Raw genomic sequence first — 19,637 nt, forward strand, 5'->3', positions numbered from 1 at the left:
TTGATGACAGTTCGCTCTCAGCTCCAGCCTTGTTTATTATACAGCTTGAGGCTGCAGTGGCTGTACATCACTGTTGTGCGCCAGCTGTGGGGATCCATTGGACTTCCAGCATGACCCACGAGTCCGCTGGCTATCAGCTCACACTAGTGAGCAGCCCAGTTACTGAGGTTGAACCCTCACCCGCGGTTGAGTGGAAGTGGGAGGTCATCTCAGGACACGGCAGGCTGTGAAAGACTTCCCCATTTAGTCTGATAAATAGGTTCCAGGTGCAGTCTGTGGCTGACACTGTTCCTCAGCCAGACGCAATCGCCTGCCCTGTTTCAGAGGAAATGCCTCAGCCTGCAAGATCGAGGCAGTCATAGAGGGTGGGATTGTTGGTAATTGGGAGCTCCAGTGTTAGGCATGTTATGGGGCCCCTTCAGGACATGGCTGCCAAGGAGGGGAAGAAAGCCAGTGTGCACTCCATGTGCATACTGGGTGGAGTCATTCCAATTGTGGAACAGATCATTTCGGAAGCTATGAAAAGTCACAGGGTGCAGCGAGGTGGTTTATGTTGGTACGAATAATGTGTGTCACTTTGGATCTGAAGAGATTACGTCTGGTTTCAAGTGGCTATCTGAAGTGGTAAAGGGTGCTAGCCTTGCTTGCAAGATGAAAGCAGAGCTCACCATTTGCACCATAGTCAACAGGACCGATCGTGGGCCTTTGGTATAGAGCCGAATGGAGGGTCCAAATTAGAGGCTTAGATGGTTTTGGGAATTTGTAGGCATCAGATTTCTCAACTTACGCTGTAGGATGGCGGAGTTTCAGCCCTGCCCTGAAGAGGTGTCCATTACATGCAGCAATATGTAGTAATCGTAACTCAACAATGCCACTAAATTTTACTCACACTACCATAAAACACTTAGTCAACCCTGTTCATTGCAGATCTGATGTGGTGTGGAAAAAAAACTTTCTCTGATTTCTACTATCAGAAGTGTGACCGTTTTGCCTAACATTTATCTCTGCATACATAGTTAAGTATGGTACAAATGCATGTATATACGGTTATGATGATGTGGCAGTAGGACATTTACTTCTAAGTGAACACACAGTGCTCAGTCTGATACCTGCTATTATGTTTACTCGCATTTATGTGTACTACACCAATTATGTGTAATCAGCTCTGCTGTCATTGGCTGTTGCATTCAGCTTAATAGCAGATGCCACAATTTGAACAAATACAATGTCTAAATAATTGCACATTAAATTCACTCACAGAAATTATGGTGCACACAATTCCCATTCACCAAAAGGTACTTAAAATAACAGGCAGTGACAGCAGTTCTATAATTACGAATGAAAGAAATAGGTATAAGATTGGTAACAACTACACTAACGGAGGTCAACGGTGTCTACATTAATAACAAAATTTCGCTAATATTAATTTCATTTTAAAGAAGAAGCAAATTAATGATTAGTTTCCTTGAACAATTTTAATAGTTGTCCTATCTTTGATGAGGGCTAAAGCAGCTAACCTTATCTGTTACGATGCAGGTGGTGAGGTGCAATGTCGTTGGCAGCTTATCGTTGCAGACAGCATGTTAAAATCAGTTCCATTGTGTGTAGATGCTGCAGATGAGTTATCTCATGTGGAATTTTACCTTCCACTCATTGTCAATTTCATCAGTGGTGTATTATAAGCCACTGGATAATTGGACATTGTTACAGTTGTTGCCAACATTCAGCTTTGCATGAGTGGTTTATTATGTCTCTCTTGCACAACGCTGAAGTAACAGTTCAGAAGAGGATTTTAAAGTTATTTTTATTGCAGAATTACAGTCCGTTCATTTACCATGTGAATAACGTGACCACGAACTCGCCATTGTTGGCGGTAACATGCACACTTCTAATAAAGTTTCTATATGCCTGTGGCATAAAAGAAGGTTGTATACATGAAAGAATCCTGGAGATACTAGAAGGTATCAGATAGATTATATAATGGTAAGACAGAGATTTAGGAACCAGGTTCTAAATTGTAAGACATTTCCAGGGGCAGATGTGGACTCTGACCACAATCTATTGGTTATGAACTGTAGATTAAAACTGAAGACACTGCAAAAAGGTGGGAATTTAAGGAGATGGGACCTGGATAAACTGAAAGAACCAGAGGTTGTACAGAGTTTCAGGGAGAGCATAAGGGAACAACTGACAGGAATGAGGGAAAGAAATACAGTAGAAGAAGAGTGGGTAGCTCTGAGGGATGAAGTAGTGAAGGCAGCAGAAGATCAAGTAGGTAAAAAGACAAGGGCTAGTAGAAATCCTTGGGTAACAGAAGAAATATTGAATTTAATTGATGAAAGGAGAAAATATAAAAACACAGTAAATGAAGAAGGCAAAAAGGTATACAAACGTCTCAAAAATGAGATCGATAGGAAGTGCAAAATGGCTAAGCAGGGATGGCTAGAGGACAAATGTAAGGATGTAGAGGCTTATCTCACTAGGGATAAGATAGATACTGCCTACAGGAAAATTAAAGAAACCTTTGGAGAAAATAGAACCACTTGTATGAATATCAAGAGCTCTGATGGAAACCCAGTTCTAAGCAAAGAAGAAAAAGCAGAAAGGTGGAAGGAGTATATAGAGGGTCTATACAAGGACGATGTACTTCAGGACAAGATTATGGAAATGGAAGAGGATGTAGATGAAGATGAAATGGGAGATATGATACTGCGCGAAGAGTTTGACAGAGTACTGAAAGACCTGAGTCGAAACAAGGCCCCGGGAGTAGACAACATTCCATTAGAACTACTGACGGCCTTGGGAGAGCCAGTCCTGACAAAACTCTATCATCTGGTAAGCAAGATGTATGAGACAGGCGAAATACCCTCAGACTTCAAGAAGAATATAATAATTCCAATCCCAAAGAAAGCAGGTGTTGATGGATGTGAAAATTACTGAACTATCAGCTTAGTAAGTAACAGCTGCAAAATACTAACGCGAATTCTTTACAGACGAATGGAAAAACTGATAGAGCCAACCTCGGTGAAGATCAGTTTGGATTCTGCAGAAATGTTGGAACATGTGAGGCAATACTGACCCTACGACTTATCTTAGAAAATAGATTAAGGACAGGCAAACCTACATTTCTAGCATTTGTAGACTTAGAGAAAGCTTTTGACAATGTTGACTGGAATACTCTCTTTCAAATTCTGAAGGTGGCAGAGGTAAAATACAGGGAGTGAAAGGCTATTTACAATTTGTACAGAAACCAGATGGCTGTTATAAGAGTCGAGGGGCATGAAAGGGAAGCAGCGGTTGGGAAGGGAGTGAGACAGGGTTGTAGGTGTCCCTGATGTTATTCAATCTGTATATTGAGCAAGCAGTAAAGGAAACACAAGAAAAGTTCGGAGTTGGTATTAAAATCCATGGAGAAGAAATAAAAACGTTGAGGTTCGCCGATGACATTGTAATTCTGTCAGAGACAGCAAAGGACTTGGAAGAGCAGTTGAACGGAATGGACAGTGTCTTGAAAGCAGGATATAAGATGAACATCAACAAAATCAAAACGAGGATAATGGAATGTAGTCGAATTAAGTCGGGTGATGCTGAGGGAATTAGATTAGGAAATGAGACACTTAAAGTGGTAAAGGAGTTTTGCTATTTGGGGAGCAAAATAACTGATGATGGTCAAAGTAGAGAGGATATAAAATGTAGACTGGCAATGGCAAGGAAAGCGTTTCTGAAGAAGAGAAATTTGTTAACATTGAGTATAGATTTAAGTGTCAGGAAGTCGTTTCTGAAAGTATTTGTATGAAGTGTAGCCATGTATGGAAGTGAAACACGGACGATAAATAGTTTGGACAAGAAGAGAATAGAAGCTTTTGAAATGTGGTACTACAGAAGAATGCTGAAGATTAGATGGGTAGATCACATAACTAATGAGGAGGTTTCGAATAGAATTGAGGAGAAGAGGAGTTTGTGGCACAAATTGACAAGAAGAAGGGACCGGTTGGTAGGACATGTTCTGAGGCATGAAGGGATCACAAATTTAGCATTGGAAGGCAGCGTGGAGGGTAAAAATCGTAGAGGGAGACCAAGAGATGAATACACTAAGCAGATTCAGAAGGATGTAGGTTGCAGTAAGTACTGGGAAATGAAGAAGCTTGCACAGGATAGAGTAGCATGGAGAGCAGCATCAAACCAGTCTCAGGACTGAAGACAACAACAACATGCCTGTGGCACAATTAATGGTTGATTGACACAGTAGTCAGTGACGGTGCGAATAGGCATTGAAATTATAAAGTATTTAAAATGCACAAAGCACAGTCACAGCGAACACAGTTCTTTCCAGAGCACTGTAACTACAATGTCGTCTGTCCATAGCTATATTGTCGTAGTTTAGCAACACAGTTCATTTGGCAATTTTACACAGTCCAATATCTCTGTCCACTTTAAATGCATTTACATTCCATTACAGGAAGGAGCAGAAATGTATCTTATCATTAATCAGCCTTGTTCGCGCAGATTGTTTCACGACACGACATAGGCACTTAGCATCCAATTCTTGCTGTGCCTGTTTGCTTAAGGTATTGTGTAGTAAGACTGTTATCACTGTCTTCTACTATATAGCTCACAACCTGCTGTATACTGTGCCATGAGGGATTTTGACATGCAACTGTTTTTTGAATGTGCCTTTCTTTTTACTCCACATGCACTAGCATTGCCCATAGTTGTGCCTGTATTTGGACTTTGACACAGTAATCATCACAAATACTTCCACAAGAGAGCTTCAGCAATTACACTAGTCGCTGCTAGAAACATTCCTGTGTATGCATGTGACAACTATAACACAAGTGTGATTTCCCCCAGTACTATATAAGTACTTATAAATCACAAGATTTTGGGTTTGTGCACAATAATTTACAGGAAGATCTCTAAATCCATAATTTAGTACCAGAAAATGATGCTGAGGTATTTGGTGTTATAAAAATCTACAATTTACTATTGTAAAAGAAATATCATTTATTCATGTTTGAGGTCCTGACATCAATTCTGTGATACAATATTAATGCATAATATACACATAATATACACATTAGATACTTATTAAATTCTCTTGAGAAAATTCTTCAGCGCAGACTGCTCCTGCAATCCATTAATTTTTGTTAAATAATTAAGACATACAATATGCTTTTTTAATCAGATAATCTTTGGTTATTGAGATGATTTTGAGCGTGGTGACATATGTTCCTACATTTTTGTCTATGGCATCCATGATGCATCTACAAGGTATTTGTACAAAAAATATTATTGTTAGGTGAGTAGTTTCTCTTCAGTACAAACATTAAAATTTAATAACAAGTACTGTTTGTAATTATTTGTAGCTACCACATAGCATGTTATATTTAACAGCTGTGATAATTTCAAACTTCCATTTCCTCTATAACAATGACACTTATAGTTACATAGTAAAATACACAGTAGAGCAAATATCTGCTTCCACTTTATTGCAAGTGATTGAAAAATGTAGGACTGTATGCAACACACAATCATGTTATGTGAAATAGTTTCACCTTTGTGAATACTGTGGTTGGTTAACCCATATCATACAACATGGAATCCTTTTCTGCAAAAGCACTCATTATCCTGGCTGAAGTGGAGTGTATGACAGGGAGGAGTCATATTTGGTGTGACTTTCTGTTTTCTCTACCAGGAATAGTTGGCTCCTGTAAGACAGCAATGCAAAAATAGATTGTTAGTTTAGCAAAAAATACAATTTAGTAACAATGAAATACTGAAGATATTGGTATCTAAGAAAATATATTTTGCAATAGGTGCACAAAATTTCTCAAGAATACTCACAGGGGTGAGTCTATTATAGAAGATCTGCACTTTCTCCACAAGGGAGGAAATATGTTCTGCTTCACGTCTATCGGACAACATATATATTCAGACAGTGATGGAGCACAAAGTGTTGCTACTGTTGCAATTATCCCTACTAAGAGGAATAGCATTTTAGTATCTCTTTGTTCCTGAAACAGAAATGAAGCCTTGAAAACAGTACATTACTTTTCACTTAATCATGAACACTAAAAATTCTGTATGATAACAAAACATACAGGATGTTACAGAATAACATCTTAAGAATTTGGGATATTATAGAGGAGATGTTTCGATATAAGGAACCTATATGCAGGAATGTAAAATAAAGTTTCCACAGCCACCACTGGGCTGTCAAAAATCCATGCACCACCTATATGAGCAGTTTCCAGTGAACACTTGGGCTGAAATTCTTGAAAAACACCTTATTAAACCACACATCTAACCAGATCATTTGAATTATGCATGGTATTTGAACTTCCTGGATAATGCCTTGTCTTAACTTATGGAGTATGGTCCCTTGCAACTCGGCACTAGTTTGTGGTTTCAGGACGATTTTCTCCGGTGCACTGTGATCATCAGGCCAGAGTATATCTTACAGACAACTTCTGGCAGAAAATAGTTGGAAGGGGATGCCCATACCCTTGGCCTGTGCCCTCTCCTGATCTCACCCCTTTTGACTTTCTTCTCTGGGGTTATGCGAAGTCCCTTGTATGCTCAACACCAGTAGGAACAGTGCATCTTTACAGCATTTGATACCATTGGAGGGGAGTATGGAATCTTACAGGTAATCAGACAAAACATGGTTTGTTGTTGCGCTTACATACCTGCAACTTTTGGAAAAGACTATCACTAAAACTCAAGCACAACCAGAAAAATCTAATGATTTTTGACACAGCCTGGCTTGACGAAAATAATAATATTTCTGGGCTACAAAATACAATAATTAATGCTTTAAACAGGATACTTCAATGAAATCACATCTGCTTGTATTATAGGCCAACGATTTGATGAGCATAACAATCAAGAAGAAATCCACATTAAACATAAGCAGGTGTGTGTAATACCACAACACTTTTAGGGACCCGGTATCCTTTTCCAGTCTAATCTCAACTCTCCCAAAGAGGGAATATGTGTAATATAAGTGATTTACAACAATTTAAACTGCTGCTTTGATTTTCTTTTTTCTGGTTATCTGGATTCGAATATACTGAAGATTTTCTTTTGCAGCAAATTAGTAATTTGCATTAATTTATGCTATTGCTTTGACATTGGTTACGTTGGGCCTCACCAATATACAGAATGAAGGAAACGTGTTGGATTAAACGCTGATGTATCATCACACTTTGTACATTATAGAAACCTCAGGCACATGGTAGAAATAATTTTTATATTGTGATTATGGAATAATTAACAATTAAAGTTCCAATTTTTTAGTCATCAACAGACAGCTATTTTTATGTAGTCAAGCTAAAAACAAATCGTGTCCCTAATAGAAATATGACATGATAATTTTTCAGTTAGAATTAAGCATATCTTGTTTTAACTGGTGTTAATTAATGGAATTGTAATTATGACTATGTAGAAATGTAAAATTGTACTTGTAAAAAAATTAATTAATTGAATCTAGGCCTTTCATTCAATAAAACTAATCCCTCTGTTCACCTGAAAATGGTAGGGTGATTATCCTTTAAGTAAAATAATATATGCAAATAAATGAAATATATTGTTGCAATGATAAAACATGTAATTTATGGTCTTAATAGAAACAGATTCTTTCCAGTCTTTGTATGAAGTTATTCACTTTTATTTTATGTAAATTTCTATGTAATATGGGAAGATGTATGTAAAAGTTTTAATTGTTAAATATTCAAATTTAATATGTAACAATGTCTAACTGTTTAAAATCATATAAATAGAGGCAATTTGTATGCTGCCATGGTTAAGGTTAGTCTGAAGTCTGAATCTTACATCAGTCACGAGACAGTGTTAATTCAATTTTACACATGTAATTCGCCAGTGAACATCTAGTGTGTGAAACAGAACTCTTTGTGAACATGAATTCCTGGAGCTTATTTCTACCATTGCATGATTCCTGAGTGGCGATACAGTAACATCAAGATGAACCTACAGCAGCATTAAGAAGCAGTACCCTGGATTACACAAGAGACATATTATTTACTTGGTGGAAAACATCCGAGATATGACATGGTATTATGATTTTCTTGTGTTAAGCAATGATACACATCCCAAACTTCACCACAGGAAATCATTTCCACCACATTTATGACATCTGGTGAATATTGGTTTGGAGCATACACAACAGGACTTCCTTAATAAATTAAGTAGATATATGATAGCTGAGAAGGGCTTTACACAACAAAACTTGTTTAATGTAAAACAGACAAGAAATAATATAATACACACTGCAAATCACATGCTAGATCGACTTTAAAGCCATAGTTGTGGCCTTTTTAGCTTCCTGCAAAAAGTCTTCACAAAATGTTTTGTCTTAACAGGGATCAGAGCTCCTGGTGTTCAAAATAGAAATAGACTCCAAAGATTCATTGGTCATGCATGGTCTGAGCAGCATCTTGATTTTCAGCCAAAGTGTCATCTATCTGAAAAACTGTGAACGGCCTCTGAAGCTCATTCACCATCTCATCTGCAGTTTCCTGCTCTTCTTTGCATAATATGACAGGAAACTTTTCCAAGAAAGAATGAATTAGTACCACTTACTGAAGGTTATAAATCACAGATAGTATTAGGAACAGAAAGGTAGTTGAAACTGGACATTAATGACAACGAAATCCTAAAATCATATTGGAATATTTATCGTAAGGATAGGTTAGCCACCAATGGTGGTGATGTGTTTATTCCAGTAAAGAATTCAATAAAATCTAGTATAGTTATCATGGATTTCAATTGTGAATTAATCTGTGTGAGGTTAAGTATCAAAGATCAGTCAAAAATGGTAATCAGATGCTTTTACAGACCTCCTGGGTCAGGAGCTCTACTGGTAGAGTGCTGCAGACAGAACTTGCAGAATATCATTAATAATTTTCCTGATCATGCCATTGAAATAGGGGGTGACTTCAACTCCCCAGGTATAGATTCGAAGTGTCATGCTTTCAAAACTGGTGCCAGAGACAGGGATTCATGTGACATTTTTCTGGATGTCTTGTGCGAAAATTACTTTGAGCAGATAGTTAAAGAACCAAGTCACAAGCCTTAGACTGTCTGGCAACAAACAGACCTGAACACAATGAATCGGTTAATGCAAAGGAAGATATCAGTGATCATAAGGCTGTGATAGCATCTATGACTATGTGATTCATAAAGAATATTATGAAAGGAAAGAAGATATTTTTGTTTAGCAGGAGGGGCAGGATACAAATTTCAGAGTATGTGGGTAGTCAGCGTCAAATATTCAGTGATGAGGATGAAGATGTGGAAAACAAATGGAAAAAATTCAAAGGAATCGTGCAAAATGCTCTAGACAAATATGTTTCAAGTAAGGTCTGAAGGGATGGGAAAAACCCACCATGGTATAATAGCTGTGTTAGAAAGCTGCTACATAAACAAAGAGAACATCACCTCACATTCAAGAGAAGTAAAAACCTAGCTGACAAACAAAATCTGAATGAAGTCAAAATGACCTTAAGAAGAGCAAAGAGAGAAGTGTTCAATGACTTTGAAAGTAAAACTTTGTCAACTGATATGAGTAAAACCCTTAAGAGTTTTTGATCATTTGTAAAATCAGTAAGTGGTCAAAATCATCTATTCATTCACTCAGTGACCACACAGGCACTGAAACAGAAGGTGACAGAGAAGGCTGCAATATTGAATTCGGTCTTCCTAAATTGTATCACCACGGAAGATCGTAACATGGTCCCTCCTTTCAGTTGTCATACGAATGTCAAAATGGAAGATATTGAGATAGTCAATCATGGAATAGAAAAACAACTACAATTACTTAGTAGTGGAAAGGCGTCAGAACCAGATGAGATGCCTATAAGATTCTACAAACATTAAGCGAAAGAACTTGCTCCCTTCTAGCAGTAATTTATCATAGATTGCTTGAGCAATGAAGGTTACCTAGTGACTGGAAGAAAGCACAGGTCATTCCCATTTTTAAGAAGGGCAGTAGGATAGAGACACACAATTATAGACCTATATTATTGATGTCAATCTATTGTAGAATTGTGGAACATGTTTTATGCTCAAGAATTATGGCTTTCTTGGAGAAGAGAAATCTCCTCTATAAACATGAATTCTGCAAACATAGATCCTGTGAAACTGAGCTCGCTCTGCTCCTCTGTGAGATCCACAGTGCTATAGACAATGGCGCTCAGGTTGATGCCGTGTTCCTCGACTTCAGGAAGGCATTTGACACCATGCCGCACTGCCGTTTAGTGAAAAAAGTATGAATTTATTGAGTGTCAGAGCAGATTTGAGACTGCATACAGGACTCAACATGTTGCTCTTAACAGAACAAAATTGACAGATGTGAAGGTAATTTCTGGAGTTCCCCAAGGAAGTGTGATAGGACCGTTATTGGTTACAGTATATACAAATAATCCAGTAGAAAGAATTGAATGCTCTCTAAGGCTGTTCACAGATGATATAGTTGTCTATAACAAAATTGCAATGCCAGAAGATAGTAATAATTTACAGAATGACTTACAGAGAACTGAGAATGTAGCAGGCTCTGGCAGTTGATCCTGAATGTAAATAAATGTAATCTATTGCGCATACATAGGAAAAGAAGTCCACTACTGTATAGCTACACTACTGATGACCAACTGCTGGAAACAATGGCTGCCATAAAATATCCAGGAGTAACTATCCAGAGCGACGTTAAGTGGAATGACCATATAAAACAATAAGTTTTGTTCGTCTATCTGGGATCTCTACCAGATAGGACTGATATGAGAGAGAGAGAGAGAGAGAGAAGATCCAACACTGGCACACTTTGTCACAGGATCGTTTATACAGCACGAGAGCGTTATGGAGATGTTCAACAAACTCCATTGGCAGATGTTACAAGTGCAACATGGAGAGATTTACTATTGAAATTTTGAGAGAGTAATACAGAGACTTACCGACAATCATTCTTTCCATGCACTATTCATGAGTGGAACGGGGTTGGAGGGCTCAGTTAGTGGTACAAAAGTACTCTCCGCCATACACCATTTGGTGGCTTGCCAAGTATGATACAGATGTAGACGTGAATGGAAGAAAACTGTGCATCTTCAACTTCAGCATGCTTTAACACATCATCCTTGAGCGGAAACTTGTTGAAGATGTTGTCACAGGCACTGACGAAAAGAAAAAGGATTTATCTGTATCTTGGAGATCATTCACTATATTTGAAGTCTGACTGCTAATAACTAACTCATCATCACTTTTTTGATTTTGAATCAAGTTGTACTCAACTTCAAGTAATGAGGAGATTTTGACAATTTGGGGGTTAACAAACTTGGTGAACAACTGCTTTAGCAAATCCATTAGAAGTTATAATAAAAAGTGAACTTGTGGGGAATAAGTCTGAACAGCAACATTCAATTTGTCAAATACAGCAATAGTCACATGAAGGGAAGTGCAAAAAGCCTTGTTCTAGTTAGAGGAGAGGAAAATTAACAATTTTTCTTCACTTGTTGCGGGACGGGTTTGTCACATTTGGAAGAATACACTATTCTTTTAGCAGCATGTATAGTACATAATCAAGAATTCTCTTATTCTGATACTTTTTGGATCCAATTTGATCAACTCCAGCTATTTTGAAAGATGTGGAAATGTTTTACATAATATTACTTTCTCCCTGAAGAAAGAAAGCAGCAGATCCCACTGGTCAAGCAGTCTATCCAAACATCTACCTAAAGATAACCACCTAGTACATACATGCTTCAGAATTTTCTTTGCCTTTTTATTGTGCAACTTCTGAAATCTCTGAAGGTGCCCTTCCCCGCTCCTCCCCTTTTTTTGACACTCTTCTCTAAGAAATAAAATATATCAACAAGGGTCTCATCCACTCTAAGTGATAATCTACCATCACCTTTTTCAGCTGTTAGTTTAATTAGGTGGCAAATGCAACCTATCATGGCAACACCTGGTTCAACTTCCTTCAGTTGCTGAAACCCTATTTTTGTGTTTTTTAATTGACATGTTATGAAAATTCATCTGTGGAAACATCAGGTTACCTATGTTGCACCCTGTTGAGCCCCCCCTCTAATGCTGGTGTGGATAGCACAGTGCTTTTTTTTAAATAAAGCACCAGCATGATCATCTGTACTTAAGGGCACAGTATGTTCAACCAAAAAGGAAGTAAACAGACACTCAGCCCTAATTACGTCACTGTCGATGTTCCCAGACTTGGCATAAAAGGTGTTGATTTTCTTTTGATCTTCCTTTGATTTAATGTAACTTATGTGTTTTATCACACTTCACATGATTAATTAAGTCATTTTTTCCACCACATGCATTATTAACATCACATCCACATACTGTGCAAAAGGCAAATCTTTTTCCCTTTCTTTATTTTAATATGCAGGGAAAATTAACAGAATATGATTCTTTAAGTGTCTGGAAGTACTGTTTTGTGTTGGATTTATTAAGGAGTCCTACAGTAGGAATGTACTGTATGAAAATGTCCGAGAACAAGTATCTTAATACGTACTGAAATTTTGAAAGGAGCCTGGATCACTGAACATCATATAAAATTATAACATATACATACAAGGCAGTCAAACACTTCATCAAAACACATCAAAGCACACAAAGTCTTAAACCATTAACTGAACACAATGTCAACCTCATGAAGAAAGAATATGCACATGATAAAAAACACACACATATATGGAACGAATGTAATTGATTCACATGTGGTCAAAGTTGATAGTTGTCACACTAAATATTTACTAATGAAAACACAAATTCAGTTTGCAGTATTTGATTGTACTCACTCTCAATAAATGTTTTCCAAACTACACTGTTAAAGTGTGTCATTTAATCTACCAAATTCATAGTAAGTGCACAGTGCTGCAGATACTTCACTGCACATTTCCAGCTATAGGTTTCTTATATCAAAACACACAGAGTTGCATCCTCTATAGTCTTTCAAATTTTAACATTTCTGTAACACCCTGTATGTGAATAGGAAAATGATGTATTTTTATTCCCTAATTTCATTTTCTGAATGTTAGTTCTGAGAATTTTTGTAGCATGAGAGAGAGAGAGAGAGAGAGAGAGAGAGAGAGAGAGAGAGAGAGAGGAAGTAAAACCATTAAATTTACTAACAGGATAGAGATTTAGGCACAATAATATACAAATGAGCAGAGGAATAAGTATCAGTTCCATAGTGGTATACAGCACCTAATTTTGATTTGCTATTAGCACTGATTACGCAACAAACTAGAAGGAGTGCATTCTACACCAATCCACAACTACTCAGCAGATGTCCATAGCTCACACAAAGTTGGCTGTAACATGATGTAGTCCTTTAATATCCTGACAACATCCTATGAAGGCAAGTTGAAAAGTTCTTGGACTGGCACTGACAAACTAACCATTTAGGTCAGTACACTTTGCCCAGTAATTTCTCAGCTTCAGGGAGGAAGTAATATTATGTACAACATTTCCATCCTTGGAATATGGCTCTGGAGAGTCTGCTAAATATCCATCTGTCAGTCTTTTTATTGAACTCAAAACTTTTTATAGTCATAAATTTCTTTATACGTGTGATTAATAGAGAGCATATTCAAACAATTCTTACTCCAAATCTCTCTGTTTCCTTATTTCCAAAGCAGCCTTGTAGACAAGTTCATTTCATAGATGAAATATGTCATTTATTTATTTATTCTGCCAAGATTAGGTCATGAGGCTGTCTCCTACATCTAAGGCATTTTATGTATTTTACATTCTGTTCATTATGACATACATATTATAAAAACCTTCACTAGGTGTATAATAAAAACTTATAATTATTTCTAACATAAATAGTGAAAAACAGAAGTAGCTATAGTAGAAAAATCACAGTTGATATTAATACATAAAAAGTAGAAAAACAAAGACAAATTACAGGTAAGTAGTTTTAATCTGAGGGTACTGGAAAGGATGGACTTGAGAGGTGCAATGGGAAAGCGATAGAAAGAGGAATATGGTAGAATAGGAAAAATGCTAGGTGAGTGGGAGGGTGGGTTGGGGGGGGGGGGGGGCAAGTGGAGTGACTAGATTGACCAAAAAAAGAGAGAGAGAGAGAGAGAGAGAGAGAGAGAGAGAGAAAAGTGGAAAAATATAGCTTTTGCTTTACTGTTTCACTGAGAGAGACCTGACATGTATGTTATCTTTTTAGGGAAAAGATGAGAATTTATGATGTTGGCAAAAGGAAGTGCTTCAGCTTTTTCTAAAATGCACCAGTGTATTAAAATTGTGTATGGTGCTGAGTAGCTTGTTGCAGTAGTAGACAGCAGCAACTAATTATGAGTTTGCAATCATTTTGTATTATGGGTAGTCACAGCCAGGGTATCAGAAAACAGAACTTTTGTCACAATTATGACTCCTGATGTGAAGCACTGGATTGGGAGTTGATCTCTGGGACCTCTGTAAGGCAGAAAATATGATGCTACAGCACCTCCCATCTCAACTGCCCTTGAAGTGTCATCCTTGTTAGTGGGAGCACATTGCAGGCACCCACTCATATTGTGTCAGGTCATGTGGACAGCTTGTGTAATCAAGCCCATAATAGCAGCTGTGACATTTGCTGTTGTCTCAATGAAGGTGGTCAAGCGATGGGAAGGCGACCCATTGCCCCGAATTCCACACGGGACAATGGATGGCTATGGCTGGCTGAATCAGAACCCAGGGGCAGAATTTGTGAGGACCTCAGTTCAAGCTCCAGAACAGGGGGAAGTGGCTGGACCCCAGCTAGTACCGTATTTACTCGAATCTAAGCCGCTCTCGAATCTAAGCCGCACCTAAAAAATGAGACTCGAAAGCAAGGAAAAAAAATTTTCCCGAATCTAAGCCGCACCTGAAATTTGAGACTCGAAATTCAAGGGAGAGAAAAGTTTTAGGCCGCACCTCCTAATCGAAACAAAGTTGGTCCATTGTAATATGAGACACAATTTAGGTCGAATGAATGACGATACAGCTACAGTAGTTTGGTTCGAGTCGTAAGCTTAGCAGTTAAGCTTTACCAGGTAGCCATTGCTATGCGTCAGGCCCGTATTTATACGGATACCCTTCCTTTTTCACGTGCTTCGTCTGTTTTGAATCGACTGCTTATTTTTCTTTGATCTGATAAGTGCTGCTCTCTTTGTTATAGGTGTTAACGTCACTCTAAGCTGAAAATGCGTTGTTGTACTGTGTCATGCATTGTTTGTCGCATTCTGATAATGTGCGTTTACGAACTGTCGCCGATCGCGGCATGGCTTGCTTTTGTGCGCGCTACCGCCACTTACGATATATATATTTAAAAAAAAAAAAAAAAAAAAAAAAAAAAAAAAAAAAAAAAGAGAAGACTGCTATTTGTTGTTCCTTACACTGCTGCTTTCTTTGATAATGATCAACAAGAACCAAATAATAGACTGCGTATGATAGATGTTCTGAACGAGAGTTTAGCTAAAATTTTTCGCCGTTTGAAAATCGTTGCAGACGCCTCTTTTGTACATTACATTCTGCACAGAAATTAGAGTCATCTTAGATTTAAAAATCTAGTCAATTGCCGTGCTTCATTTCTGACTGTATCACTATTAGGCATAAGAATAATACAAATATAAACATGTATATTCTTCCGCGTTTGCTGTTGTCTCACACTAGTTTCGAACTTTATTAGGCAGACAGGATTTAAATGAGATAGCAGCAAACACGAAAGAATACATGACAAAATGTTTATATTCGTATTATTCTTATGGTGAAGAGAATACTGCATGTGATTCTCAATTCATAAAAGTTCCTATTAGCAACCATCTCTTCTCACAGGTAGGAAAAAATTCAGAATGTAGAGTTGGCCATATTGACAAACATCCCAAACAGTCTTGCCAGTCGGATTTTCATAGTACATTGAAATGCTGCTACATTCGAAGATGAACAATACGGAATTTGTATTTACTTCGTTGGATAATGTATGAAAATGCAATGGTCGAAACTCGGGGCGGAGAAAAAAAGCTCGTCTTCCACCTTTTTTTAATTTATTTACTGACTCGGAGGTTTTGGCGCCAGTATTTATCTTTGTGCTTGCAAAGCGTGACTGTGTAGCGCTACATATATTAGTGGCGGCACCTACCACCATTTTTCAGAACTTGCGCGTATTTTGCACTCGATTCTAAGCCGCAGGCGGTTTTTTGGATTACAAAAACCGGAAAAATGTGCGGCTTAGATTCGAGTAAATACGGTAGATCCACTGGTGCAAAAACCTGGGTGGTCAGGCAACAATCAGGGGTTCAAAGCCCAGTTACACAGTTGACAGCCATGTCATAGGTGCATCATCTTCATGGCGGCATCCAACATAGGGTGAGCATCGTAACTTAGCCCAGATGTCTGAAGATGACTGGCCAGATCAGGGCGGTATAAATACCGCTGTCAGAAGGCTAATTATACAAAAGAAGTAGCCCTGCCTCATTGTTCTGCTGCACAGAAGCTTTTCAGAGGCTAGTGAGGGTAATCAACATCCAAGTTTTCTGTCATTGCCACGTGGAAGGAGGTCAGAGCATGGAAGTGCCTTGCTGCTGACGGTGCTGTGCCTCCACCGGCTGTCAACTGCAGCAGTCAGTGGCTGGAACATGGAGGTGCTGCTGAAAGCACTATTTGTTTCATTACAAACATGTTCAGGTAATTGCTTTTACTTATCACAGCTCCTTGTTAATTGTCCCAGGTTCCTTCACCACTGCGACAAGATGCACAGTGATTGTCTGACACAGCACGAGGAACTGCAATCAGATAACAAATGGTGGTTTCCCACCATCAGCTTCAAGAGAGGTATACTGCGGTGAACACACTGGACTCATATTTGTGTGGAGTGGGGCTCACATCTCTATGCAGCTGTTGAGATTGCAGTTTTCTGTGGTTCCCAGGAGTCACCTGTACCAAATAACATGACAGTTTCTTTAAAAAAAGGCAACAAATAATTTTGTCTCCTATCCTTGTTACCTCAAGTGACAAATAATTTTGTCTCCCATCCTTATCACCTCTGAACTCATGCTCTGGGGTTGAATGATCTTGATATTGGCTGGACATAAAACTCTAATATTGCTTTCAAGCTATTCAACATTGCTTTACTTTTGTGAAACACAAGAAGCCTCAGGTAATGACTTGGGAAGCACTGTCCACTACATCACTGTTTATGGCAAAATATATGATACCTTATAACAGGAACAGTTCTTTAGTAACCCCTCAATTGTCCTGTACAATATTTTTGAACTCACAATTTGAACATCAATGATTTTTTATTGTAATGCAACAAAAAACAACCAGTTTAGATCTCAAGCAGTGTTTATTTTCATGATATGTTAACCACTTTAAAACATACAGCAGACCATCTCCAGTCCATTAATGTGTCCATTGGGGATGGATGGAGTCACTCTGAGTTGTTGTAAATGCAAGAGGCACCTGTCATCAACTAGAGTTGTTGAAAGGTGCCTCTTGCCCTTACAATGGCTCTGTTCATCAGTTCTGTGCATCACCAGTAGAGACGTTACTGGTCTGAAGATGGTCTATGTACAACTGAAACTGGTTACCATACCATAAAAATAAACATCATCTATGATCTGGACTGATTGTATTTTGTTATAACACGTTGTACAGGTTGGGCTCAGGATCCATTCCAGTACTACCACCATGGTCTTCAAACTGGACTCAGGCAGGTCCATTGCCACATCATGCATGCTCTCTTGTCTGTAGTGGGCAAGATTTGGCAGGCTCTACAAAATATATTTAGAGTCGTATATCAGCTGAAAGGGTAGCACTACCTAGTGTAAGTATCATCAAACAGAAATCATGGGCTTTTCTGTTAGGTGAAACAATTATTGTCAGTCAGTAGATATGTCCTCAAACAGGAGTTAACATGTATAAACATGCACTGTCCTCATCTTCATGTGATAAAGGTATTATTAAATTAAAGTGGTGGCAAATGGTCTAGTGATAGCATTTCAAGCAGTGCTGAAGATTTTAATGATAGTGATATAGACAAGTAAAGTGGCAAAGTCAATGTCAGAGAAGTACTTCCTGTTGAAGTGATCAATTAATAATAAATTTGCACATCCAAGGACACCAGGCATAAAAATTCATTTTGCAGATCATCTGAATCCACTTGATTTTTTAACCTTTTTTGCGATACATTGTCAACAATAACCAATGAGATGAACAAATATGCTGAACAGTTTGTAAGTTGACACTGAAACAATGATCATATGTGCATACATGGATACCAACAAACGGAGGAGAATTGTACTCTTTTTTCGCAGTTTTTCTTACAAGGCATATTTCAGAATACGATTATGAAATGTATTACTCGAGAAAAGGAATTCATGAAACACTGATTTTCTGAAAAGTTTGTCAGTAAGTAGCTGTAGTCTTCTGTTGAAGTTCTATTATTTTCATGACAACAGTTTTTATTTGAAAGATTGTTGTATTACTGATAAATTACATACATTTAAGTACATGTCCAGATGAGCATTGTCTGTTGAAAAGTCCCAATTACTGTCATAGGGGCAGCTCCCTATAAAACAGTATACATCAGTGACATATGCTCATTTTGCGATTAAATGATTCTGTTTGTGTGAAGCAAATAAAGGCTATTTATATAACTTCACTATATACACAGAAAAAGACACTGCATTTGAGCGACAATGCAGTGAATATCCTCCTGTGTCTTGAGGTCACTCTGTTTTTGCCTGAAGACTAGTTTGACAAAGTGTATACTGTTTTTGCCAATAGATTTTATACAAATCTCCAGTTATTTTATTTTCTGATCTTCTTGTCTCTAAAAACTCTGATGGTATTGACACAGTTATGGGTAACAGGAAGGAAATACTAGCTTTTCTGAAGGAGGCAAAACTTGAGAAGGGTAAAGTTAAGACATTTTGCAGCTAGGGAAATTGTTGGTGATGCAATGGCAAGACAAGAAAGACATGTATGTGCTTAGTAGCATTCACGGTGCTGAACTGCAAAAAATTGAGAGTAAGGTAACAGGGAAAATGAAGCCAGAAGTTACCTTACATAGAATGACAGAATGGGTGACACTGACTTAGCTGACCAGAACAAGCCAAATTATACAGCAACAAGGAAGCAACTCTGAGAATATTGCATAAAGCAGTTTCACCATCTCATGTATGTTGCAGCTTTAAATTTATATTTTAAGTACAAAAAACTGGGAGGAAAATTTGGGAGATGATTTCCAAAATCGGTTTACTGAAATTTTCCTTTAAAAATACAGTGCATTTGCATATTATTCCTCTCAGCAAAGAAAAACTGATAACCCTTGCCAAGTATTACTACCAACACATTTGGTGGGATAACAATTTCCTAAACATATTCCTTGTGCTGGGAAGAAACAGGCGCCGATGAGACAATGTGGAGTATGCTGTAGCAAAAAAGATTTCAGTGGAAAAAAAACAAGAAGAAAAATATGCATCTATTGTGAAGTGTTGGACTACGTGTAATGCCTTGTTTTGAAATGTAGCATATGAAAAATAATTTCTAAATAAGTATTGTAGTGATACATGTTGCCATAAACCATAGCAACACATCTTACTTCCCTTTGACTAGACCGATGAAAG

At 37.9% G+C, this 19,637-nt stretch overlaps 1 protein-coding gene across 1 annotated transcript in view; it reads right to left on the reverse strand.

The window, feature by feature from the left end:
* Positions 1–5,007: 5,007 nt before the first annotated feature.
* LOC126092032 (solute carrier family 22 member 1-like) overlaps positions 5,008–19,637 on the reverse strand; it is a 248,150-nt gene continuing 233,520 nt past the window's right edge. The window contains exons 10-11 of the mRNA XM_049907429.1: positions 5,845–6,014; positions 5,008–5,708 (exon numbers count right to left, since the gene is read on the reverse strand). Of these exons, the coding sequence (XP_049763386.1) occupies positions 5,624–5,708; positions 5,845–6,014 (255 nt within the window). The 3' untranslated portion in view covers positions 5,008–5,623. The remainder of the gene's footprint in view (positions 5,709–5,844; positions 6,015–19,637) is intronic.

Source organism: Schistocerca cancellata, chromosome 7 (genome assembly GCF_023864275.1).
Source record: "Schistocerca cancellata isolate TAMUIC-IGC-003103 chromosome 7, iqSchCanc2.1, whole genome shotgun sequence".
In the NCBI taxonomy this organism is placed as follows: Eukaryota; Metazoa; Arthropoda; class Insecta; order Orthoptera; family Acrididae; genus Schistocerca; species Schistocerca cancellata.